Here is an 11,541-nt window from a genome sequence, read left to right as displayed (position 1 = left end):
GGGGTGAAAGCACTCTAACCTTCATCCTGTCTTACTGATTTGCCTTCTTCCCTTTTTTCAAGGCTCAGGGGAATGCTTGTGATCAAGTAAACTAAATAAGTAAATAAAGCGATTTAGCTTATGCCTGGTTCCCTGTCTGCATGAAGTGCCTCTACTCTAGCTCTACACAAAGACTCTGGTTCTGGAAATACTTTCTACAGAGCTGAGTGACTTTTCTCCTGCCATGGAAAGCAGCCTCTGACCCTCTTGTACTGTCTCCCTTATTGCTCTCATTAGCTCCTGGACTGTTTTGTGATCCCAGTGGTGATTTTGCTTTCCTGGTTCTTCCTGCTGATCCGGTACAAGGCTGTGCATTTCATCGGCATCGTTGTCTGCATCCTGGGGATGGGCTGCATGGTAGGAGCTGATGTGCTCGTGGGAAGGCACCAGGGAGCAGGTGAGTCTTAGGATGTTCAACAGGTTGTTCATCTCTTTGAACAATGTCAAGGTGAGACATGGAATGTCTGTGCTTGAATAGAGACAGAAGCCTTAGGAACCTGGCTCTCCCTGCATCTGAGTCCTGTTCATGATTTTTCCCTGCACCTAAAATAGTGGCACATAAAAAGTATACATATTTTTGGAAGAACAGAAGATGTAAAATTCAGAGAAATTCAGATGGTCTTTAAAAGTGAGGTAATCATCTGCTTGGAGGAGGTTTTCAAGGCCAGGACTGCTGGCCTGTTTCAGCTACTCAGACATGGTGTTGAGGAGCTGTCAGCCACTCAGCCACAAGGTCTTCTGCACTCCTCTCCATCCAGCCCCAGCTCCTCTAAGCTAGAGAAAGGCTAAGCTTTCAAACTATTGGGCAAAGGTTGGTTTAACAGGACAGAGAGTGGATAGTCAATTTAAAGGCTAAATTAGGATGTTCTGTGTCATTATGAGGGAAAGCTAAGTGCCATTTCCTCGGGCATAGTTTTTGTTCATTTTGATGGGAGGAATTACTGTACCAATCACAGTTTGAGGACTTATGGGACAAAGCTTTGCGATTAAATCATCAAATGTCTATGAATCTTCTAGGGGAACTCTGATTCCAGTGGTTTCCAGAGAATCTTTCTAAAAAATTTTAATTCGTGTACTATAGAAAAAGTTTTAGAAGAGAAACACACACACACACACACACACACACACACACACACACACTTTTTTTAACAATGGAATAGAAAGTACTCATTTTTCTATAGTTCTTAGAATTACCATTTCTTTTAGATATTAGACAATAAAGAGTCAAAATTAGGACATTTCACTTTATGAATCTAGGTTATATAGTCCTTGAAATGATGTCACTTATGTTGCATTATAGAACTTTATATTGAAAAAGAATCTCCTTCAGATCATTTATATTTGGCCTGTAAGAATACCAAGATCCAGGAAATTAAGTGAGTTATCCAAGATCACAGGGCTGAGAGGGAGGAGCTAGACCCCCCTCCCCAAACTCCTGGGCTCCTGACCTAGGGCAGGCTTTCTTTCTCCCACATTGCAGATGGCTAAAGCTACAACACAGAACAATAGGGAGACAGCCTCATTCTCTTAGACCTGCAGCCTAAACATTGTCAATCCCCACCCCAACAGATGGCCTGGAAATGCACATCCAGCATTTCTCAGGTTCTCCTTTGTGAAACTCTGGCTCTGTGACCTGTCAGGAGATGGCATATGAAAGGGCGAGTGCTGGTTTACACCTGTAGTCAGTGATCTTGATAAGAATCATCTCTTTAGAACTCATCAGATAGGGTTTCTGTCTGATATGATGCCACAGCTTAATTACACTTTCTCAACTTTCTGTGCTATATAAGCACAGATGACCAGAACTATGTGGCCTTAATTATAAGAATTTTGCCCATTGACCCTAGTCATTCACTCTGGCCATCATCTTATATTTCAGAGTCAACCAAAACAGTTGTCCTGACAAATCTGAATGTTTAAGTCTAAAATGGTAAATTAACTTTATTGTTTATTGGATTGTATACACTAATCCTCTAAAACCTTTTTCTGGCTCTGAAGTAGTAGGAAAATGGTACTGTTTAAGAAATAGACAGCAAACCCACTAGATGGCCTTTCTGAAGCGGCCACTTTCCACTGTTGATGTTGAACTGTAGACAAGGCTGAAATAGGCTGAAGTGGTGCAACCTATGTCCATGGGAATCTGCTTGAGGCCTATAACAGTGCCTTTGTGACTTGCAAAGCCCCAGAGTTAACAGAATTAAACCTGTCACTGCAGAGCACTTTCTGTGCTACTGAAATGGTGCCTAAGCACATGGTATGATGAGTTAAGGCCAGCCCAAATCTGGGATCCAAGGGCTCATTTTGTAAAATTATGACTCATACACTTTCCTCTATAAAAATATTAAGTTGGGTAACAATTTAAGCTATTATATAATTTCTTTAAAATATGCTGGTTTTGAAATCAATATAACCCTAAAATTTCATGCATTATTACTAAAACTATCCTGCTTGTTTTTACCTGTATAATACAGTTGATTCAATTGCATTAATGGTCTAGGAACACCAGGCTTCTCTAGAACGCTTCAGATACTCATCAGAACTTTAATGAAGTGTTTAGCTCATATAATTTCTTACCATCACGTCAAGAGTTTTTCAAAGGAAAAGAGACCTGACTTTATCTTTCTGTATGGTTTAAACTCTGCTTCCTCTTAGCCTGAGATTTTGACAGTCCTGCCTCCACACACATTGATTTTGGCCCCTTCACAATTACTTTGACTTCATTATAGTTAAATTAATTGTTTCAATTTTACTTTGTTAGCATGTTTCTTACTTATCCATCCAATAATTCTTGCTTGTTTTAAGCCTGGAACCTTCTCAGATGACATCAGGCGCTCCTTGTATAAAGTGGGTTTGGACCCAGAATGATGTACCATAACTAATGCTGTTGATAAAACTTGATCATCAAATCTGTCTACTGTAGATGGAGGTGAATGGAAGGGACCCCAGCTCCTGGCATAGGAGACTCCACTTTGGCACCCATAGAGTAGATACTGCTGAGCCATCTACCATAAGAACCTTCCATACCTTTAAGCTCTTCTGAAAGTAGATTTCTTTACCAAGTTGGCCAAGAAAAAGTGGTGGGCCTAGTATTTACTCTCTCTCTTTGTCACCTTAGGTCCACATCTGTATCTTGGGCCTCTCGGAAGGATCATCTTTGCCTTTACTGATGGGGGTGTGGAGAGATATACAATAGAGGTAGATTGTGGAGTGTGTAAGCATGGCTTGGTAAAGCCCCAGAGATACATCTCAATGGCCTCTTCTTTCCTGGGAGCATATGTATATAAATGGAAAGGATAGAAAATGATGAAGAAAAACTCGGTTAAAATAATGCCCTATTATAAAATATATTTCTTTCTAACAGCCTTGGCTGTTGGCAGCATATGTTAGTTTTGTCTGTCTTTCAGGTGCTATTGAGAACATTTTCCTACCTTTCTGAATGCCTTTCAGAGTTTGAAATAAATTTAAAATTTTTATTTATTTTTATTTTGTGTGTATGGGTGTATTGCCTGCATGTGTGTAAGTGCACCAATATTGTGCAATACCTGCAGAGGTCAGAAGAGGCCGTCAGATCCCCTGGAACTGGAGTTACAGACCGCTGTTAACTGCCATGTGGGTGCTGGCATTCTAACCCAGGTCTTCTGCAAGAACATTCAGTGTTCGTAACCTCTGAGCCATCTCTCCAGCCCCCAGAAAATACTTTTAAGGAGCCAAATAATTCAGTACAATTATTTTGTTGAGTGCTCCCTGGTGCTAGGTGCTTTCTCATACATGATCTCATTTTATCCTAATAACTATGCAAAAAATTGTTTTCATGTTTTAGCTGTAGAAATCAAGGTTTCGAGAAGATAAGAAACCTGTGGAAAGGCACACAATTACTAAATTGTGTGGCTCAAATCTTTTCAATATTCATTTTTCTATTCTACTCAATTCTTTTTTCTACAATTATGTCTCATATAGAAAATATGCAGCTGCTTTAAAATCATGAATTAGTGTGAACAACTGTCCTGGATTGCCCAAAATGAAGAGGATTCTTTAGGTGTGATACATTTGAGGTTAAAATTGAGTTCCAAGAAAACAAGACAGTTGGTCCCCTATTTGAAATCCAAATGCATTCAATGGAATGGACACATTTTCATCAACTGAATTAGTGATCTTCCAAAACTTCAAACTGGTATAACTCACTCCTTAGTTCTTGAACTAGTGATAAGTTCTTGTTTTAAATGACCTTCCCTTTTCTCTTAACATCACGTATAACAGATGTCTATCTAAACATGATGTTTCTGGTAATTAAACAAAAACCTAATATGAAAAATTAATTCTTAAAAAACAATTATGAGTGGGTTGATTAGAATACAGGAGTGACCCAGAATGAGAAATGCCCAACCCAAAGACAAAGATGAGTTTTCAAAGGGAATGAAGATTAACTTTTTTAAACTATGATTTGTGAACACTTAGCATCACATTCTATGCTGAGCATTTTGTACTATTTTATTCTTATAATAACCATATTTTAAGATACAGAAAATAAAGTTCTGAAAGATCCTATAGTTAGTAAGTGGCAACTGTGATTTACTCAACTCTACCTGAATTGAAAACCATTGCCATATGATGGGGTCAAGACCTTTTCAATAAGATCAATTCATTTAGATAGTTCTTGAGAACACAGAATACAGCAAAAACCATGTTAGGGATAACACAGACTATAAAACTAACTCAAGGGCTATGTACGAGAACAGGTGTGAAATTAGCAAGAGGAACTCAGTGGAGATGGATGGTAGTGGTATGAACACAGAGGAAAAGAAGTGTCAGGTTGGAAGGTCATTTCACAATTCAAATGCGCCCATTTACCTAAAATTTTCATAACTTGATGGGTCATTGTAGCTTCGTGCATACATAAATGACAGATTTTCTGAGCCTGATTTTAGCCCCTGATCCCTGTACAAACCTAGTACTAATCTGTCATTCTCCACTTCATGAACTGCTTAAGACACGGGACATCTGATTTTCCCATTGACTAGATACAGATGTTAAATCATCTCTTTATGCCAAACACTTCACTTATAATATGGCTGTATAAAATTGTGTCCTATTCTTTGTCGAATCTTATTTAATCAACTACATGTTCCTGCATTTTTTACATCGTCAGCTTTGTATCACTGTAACAAATACCTGAGATAAACTGACTGGAAAGGAAGAAAGTAAAGTCTTAGTCTGGCTCATTGTTTTGGAGAGGCCTATGCCTTCTTTTGCTTTGGGCCAGTGGTAGCACAGAGCATCATGGTGGGAATACACAGTAGAGGGGAACTCTTCTCTTCCTGGCAGGCAGGAAGCAAAGAGTAACTAAGGGGAAGGGGATGGGTGTGGGTATCCACTTCAAGGCCAGTCTTGAAACTTAACTTCCGTTCTCTGGACCCTGCTGCCTGATGGTTCCACTAATTTCCAACAGCACCACAAGCTGGGAACAAAGACCTCAACACAAGGACTTTGGAAGGCTATTTAAGATCCAAAGTGTAGCATATGCTATATGCACGTATATTGACCTTAAAATTATTTCAAAACTGACAAACAATAATTACTAGTAAATCCTAATAAATAATATTTAATCTTATGTCACTGATTTAAACATTTCTGAAATTAAAATCATATTACCAAAAATTTTCACTGAATAAGTGAAGATCTAAAACACTGATGAGATTTCCTGTAGTAGAAAACCAGGTCACAGACTATATATACTCTGACTATACAAATGGAGGCTGAAGAGATGGCTCCATATTAAGAACACTTGCCGATTTTCCAGAGGGCCTGAGTTCAGTTCCCAGCATCCACATTGGGTTACTCACAACTATCTGCAACTCCAGCTACAGGGAATCTGATACTCTCTTCTGGCCTCTATGAGCACCCCACTACACACACACACACACACACACACACACACACACGGCATATACACACACAGACATACACACGGCATATACACACAGACATACACACATACATGTAAATAAAAATAAATCTTAAAAAAAATAACTTTCCAAACATAGAGTCTAAAAACCATTAGTAAGACTATTCACCAGAAACAGAGTGTCCTCAGGTTTTTAGGACTTTTAAAAGATAGACTGATGGTCCTCCAATTCCTATTAAAATATCTCATTATGATTTAGGGTTCTTGAATCCATTCAGATAAATTTAAATTATTAACTAATAATTCTATTAAGCAATCCTTCTACACTTCACTAGTACAACAATAATTGAGATTCATATTAATAACTTGATGTCATTACAAGATTCTGAAATGTCACATGAATGAAGAGGGATTAAATGATGCTCTTTATAATTTTGAATATAGATGAGTTTTATTTTATGGCTGTTCCTTGTATGAACTATGTGAATTAAAAGTCTGTCATTCCTTTATAGCTGGCACATAAAGATTAATCAGATTGCTGTCACAACAACCTTCATTTTTCTAGGAGACAGGCCTGGACCGCCTCCCAAGTCTGCTTTCTCATCAGGACCTCACTACATTCTCAGTTCATCTAATGAATAGCGGTGGCATCTCCCCATGGGCCCAGGAAAAGCTCTTAGCCCTCCCAGATTCACACTCAGGCCCACTCCCTTGAGAGTGACTCTAACAAGCTATTGTCTTTCAGAATTGCTTCTTCTCTCTCTCCAATTTTTTTTTTTTTTTTTTTTTTTTTTTGGTCTTTTTGAGACAGGGTCTCCCTGTAGCCCCAGCTGTCCTGGAACTCACTATGTAGACCAGGCTGGACTTGAACTCACAGAGATCCACCTGCCTCTGCCTCCCCAGTGCTGGGACTACAGCACCACGCCCGGCTCTCTCTCCAGTTTTTACCAGGATTGGAGAAAATCCTGGGACAAAAAAAGTGGCACTATTTAGCATACAAATATAACCTACTGAGGTTGCCAAATACAGATATAGGTCCAAGTCCTGCTTTGCCTCATATGGACCGTCTACCTAGAGGGTTCTCAGTACTCCCAACAGAACAATGAGTGCCTAGTTCTACAGTTTTAGGTTGTTCCAGCTCATCTCAGAATTCAAAGCTGATATAGGTGAGTCCCTTCCTCAGAGGACTGTTAGAGGTGAGCACCTTTCCTATCCTCCGCTTCTGCTCCCTCAGAGCTGTATGTTTGCTGAGCTGATGGACAGCTGGCTCCTGCAGCACAGACCCGGAGGTCACTAGGGTAGAGAACCTACCAGTGAGGCTGTGAGCCGCCCCCTCCCCCTGCTTATCTTCATTGCCCCACACTTCCTGGAGTGGGAAGAATTGGCCTATTTACAGGAAATGCTGGATAAAGTATTTATTACAAATTGGACGTAAACCAGAATCAAATCAAGCTGATTTTAAAACATGTTTCTATAATTTGAAAAGGAGAACATATTAATCTGATAGTGAATTATCTGTCTATATATATATATATACACACACACATAAACCAGAATCAAATCAAGCTGATTTTAAAACGTTTTGATAATTTGAAAAGGAGAACATACTAATCTGATAGTGAATTATATATCTATCTATCTATATATGCACACACACATATGTATATATATATATATGAATAATTTTTTCACTGTTATGTTGCATCAGGGAAGTTGAAATTTCATGAATCCTTTCAGTCTCCTTGTCTAAGTATGAACATGTTTTGCCTATGATCAAAATGTACTATTGACTGCTCTGTTATACCTTCTTTCTATATATAGTATAAGGAAGAAATTGATTTTGTTGGTTTATAACAGATTCACTATAAACAGTTGGAAAATGGCTGAATCAAAAATAGTCCATGTACATATCAGCATATATTTGCAGATGCATACAGAAGATAAAGACTCTGAAGAGAATTAATCCGAAGAAAACTAGTCTCCCTCTTAACTAGGGAAGACTTCCAGCGGCATCACAATAGGTAGCCTTCTTACATCTAAGTACATCTTAAAAACAGGCCATTAAAATCTTTACTCAATCTCAGTTGAAAATTGCAGGACTTCTTATAAAACTGTCAGAAGATAATAGACAAAGGAAGTTCAATTTGCTGCTGACAGATTCTTATCAAGAAATTTTAATGAAGCTTTGTCTGTTTTCTTTGTTCCTAGGGGAGAATAAGCTGGTAGGGGACCTTCTGGTCTTAGGGGGAGCCACACTCTATGGCATCTCTAATGTCTGGGAAGAATATATCATCCGAACCTTGAGCCGAGTGGAGTTCCTGGGAATGATTGGTCTCTTCGGTGCGTTTTTCAGTGGAATTCAATTGTGAGTAAAAATAACAAGAAATTCAAAGGCTATAACAAGTGGGTTTTGTTTTTACAGTTTTCGCTCCTGGAGTGTAAAAAAATCAAGGCAGATAAACAATCACCAGCCTCCCACACTGAGATCTTATTAAATCAGCAAACTCAATATCCTTATTAGTAAATTACTTCTAAACTAAGTATATTATAACTTATTATAAAACTTAATAGACCTTGGAGATAATTTTCAAGAAAGCATTAGAAGTACATCCATTATCCCAAAACAGTGAGTTATTATTAATATTTAGAGAAGTAAAAAAAAAAGGACAAATGTCACAATTTGATGTATTTCAAAAGGGGGACATTCTATTTATTAGTGACGATGTTAGGAAACTTATAGTTTAAAATTTCCCTTTTGTTAAGTGTTCTTATCTTGTCCATGGATTTGCAAAAATGAACCACATTTCTTGTCCATGGATTTGCAAAAATGAACCACATTTGCAAATGAACCACAGCTTAGCATTTCTTTCTCCTTAAAAAGGTAGAAAGATAACACTGAAATACCCTAAATGCCAAAATGTGAAAAGCCCCAGATTTATAATGATTATGGAGCTGGAGCATAAGTCATTACTTAATGCACCATCTAACCCCTTAGAATGTGCTGTAAGCAAAGCACAATTTCCCATCAGCAAAGAACATATATATTTAGCTTCATGTATGGAATACAGTCTAATTTCACCAAACAATTGTTATTTCACTACATTTCTCTCTACAAAACAAGTTCACTGTAATTGTGTTGGTTTGTTGTCAGAATTATTCAGGGAAAATATTTTGGTATCACAGTAAACGGGTTTTGCATAGAGGCTGTTTCCAGCATTTTCAAATCCCAGTGTCCTGAAATAGTGCCGAAAAACTCTGTAACAAGCAAAGCACGGAGACAGGAAGACTCCAAGCATTTATTTTGGTTTCATTTAAAAAGTGTGATGGCATTTTAAAGCTCCTAAATTTGCTGCTTTCTCTTTGTGAGAGGAAAAGGAATTGTCTAGATCAACTATTCATGGCCAATATTTTAATAGATGAACAGATCCTTTTATGGATTATTATTCTTGAGTCCAAAATATATATTCTGAGAGTCACTGCTTGTTTGCTTGGTTATAGTCTATTATTGCTATCTGAGCTCTTTGGGAGTCATGGCTTTCAAAATGGCTTGTTTAGTGAATTAGATACATTGAGGGTACACTGGACCCAAGCTGTGCTATTATGTGATGACAACCTTGCTGCCCAATGTGTCTGTAAAGAGTGGTTCTCCAAGTTCATTTCTCAGACCAGCAGCACTGATGTCACAGGGGAGCTGTTAGCAATGCCCCTCCCTGAAACTACCTGGGTTTACTGAATCAGAATGTCTGGGGAGGAGGTCCAGGAGATGGTGTTTTAATGCATTCTCCAAATGACTTTGAGATACCCATGTCTCTAAGAACCACTGCTCAATGAACACTTAGCAAATTGATTAAACCTATAAGCATAGTTTTCCGGACCTCGCCATTTGCTTCTTAGAAAAGCATCTGGAAAAAAAAAAAGAAACAACAAACAAAACTGGACAGCTTGTTTGGTTAAGGACAGTGAGGTTTGAACTCTGCTAGACCCACTAGCATGCCCCGTCTGCTGTTGGCCACATGTACTTAGCAAGACATCTGCATGGCCCAGAATTACTTGGGAAGTTCGGTTGACTACCTTAATATTTGTGTAAATATGGTAAATGAATATGGTAAATGACAAGAGTACAGGAAGCAGAGTGTATGGCCGTCTTGCTCATTTCCTGTCTTTGAATCTGCAGAGCTATCATGGAGCACAAGGAGCTGTTAAAGGTGCCCTGGGACTGGCAGATAGGTAAGGTCTGCTCATCTACAACACTGCTTTTAGTGAGCATGAAAAATGTGCTTGAAATGTGGTATGAGTGGAGGTGGAGCATGAACAAGGAAAGACTTTAGAATGGCACAGGAGAAAAGAAGTGAAATTCCCTTGCCGTGTTGGGAAGCCCTGAATAGTGAAAGAGACTGGATTCCCAGATTCATCTTGCTTCCTGACTGTTAGCACTGTCAAGGTGTTTGACGGGAGACACAGAAGTGTGTTATTAGGTTAAAGACCAACCAGAAAGGAAAATGCCTGAGGCAGTAGTAGTACAGAAATGACAGCAATTTGCTCTAGCCAAGAAAAACAGAATTGATGTGATCATTAAAAAGTAGCTCTTTAGTAAAGGGGAAAAACTGGCTCTAACAAAAGGTATTGAAAGAAACAATGTAATGGACATTCTGGGCCCATCAGAACCTTTTCAGAGGGGAGCAGTTTGCACGTAAGAAATGGTTCATTGACTCCAAATGGACTTGGAAATAACAGACAGGCTTTGAGCTAGTTGATAGTCACCTAGGGCATCTTAGATTCCATGTGTTTCTAAAATCACTTTCCTCTGAAAAATTAAGGACACAGATTTTAAATCCTTGGTGATGCTGTCATTATTGATCATGTAGCGAGCTTTAGAAAGAACTGCCACTTAATACCCCCAGGAATTAATCCCGAGGCATAGAGTCCTAGCACTAAACACAGTTTGAGCTTAAATCAAGTGGGGAAGTATTCAGGAAATGTGTGAACAACAAATGCATATATGGGTGGGGGGTTACACAGGTGGCGCCCCACCACCCCCAACATGTACAGCTTTGCTTTAAGTATCAGCTTTGGTTGCATTCCCCGTCCATGAATAAGACAGCAGGGCCGTAGCTTCCTCTGCATCACTTTACCTACCTCCCATCTTATAAGCACCCAGAGCCGATTTGTTACCGATATAATTCCCTCTGAAAGCAGACTGAGTGACGTTAAGCAAGGGCTGACCAGCACCTGTGCTCGTTCCAGAGATCTGCCATTTATTTGTTTCACAAATGTGGGTAGGGAATGTTATAATTAAATGAAAATCAATAGAGAAGAAAGAGGGGGCAGGGGAGAGACAGGCAGCTGGGAAAGAAACCAGCGCGCACTCCAGGAGCATGTACCTTTGTGACTCTCAAAGCCAGGACTCTCAAATATGACTCAACGCTTCACAGCACCTCACTTACAGTGGCCTGTGAGGATAAATTAATTTCATACTGATGGTAATGGCAGTAATCAAAAGGAATTTGTCCTCTAATTATATAGATGTCCTGTGCATGTCCACTGAGATTCTGTTATAATTCAGTGTTAGTTAAATGTACCATCAAAAGATAGTTTTACCC

At 38.9% G+C, this 11,541-nt stretch overlaps 1 protein-coding gene across 1 annotated transcript in view; it reads left to right on the top strand.

The window, feature by feature from the left end:
- Slc35f1 (solute carrier family 35 member F1) overlaps nt 1-11,541 on the top strand; it is a 462,243-nt gene that overhangs the window by 400,326 nt on the left and 50,376 nt on the right. The window contains exons 4-6 of the mRNA XM_008835782.2: nt 277-436; nt 8,150-8,306; nt 10,116-10,168. Coding sequence (XP_008834004.1) covers nt 277-436; nt 8,150-8,306; nt 10,116-10,168 — 370 coding nt within the window. The remainder of the gene's footprint in view (nt 1-276; nt 437-8,149; nt 8,307-10,115; nt 10,169-11,541) is intronic.

The sequence above is a fragment of the Nannospalax galili genome, unplaced genomic scaffold (genome assembly GCF_000622305.1).
Source record: "Nannospalax galili isolate Female #2095 unplaced genomic scaffold, S.galili_v1.0 scaffold417, whole genome shotgun sequence".
NCBI classification, from domain to species: domain Eukaryota; kingdom Metazoa; phylum Chordata; class Mammalia; order Rodentia; family Spalacidae; genus Nannospalax; species Nannospalax galili.
This window is presented reverse-complemented; position numbering and strand designations above follow the sequence as displayed.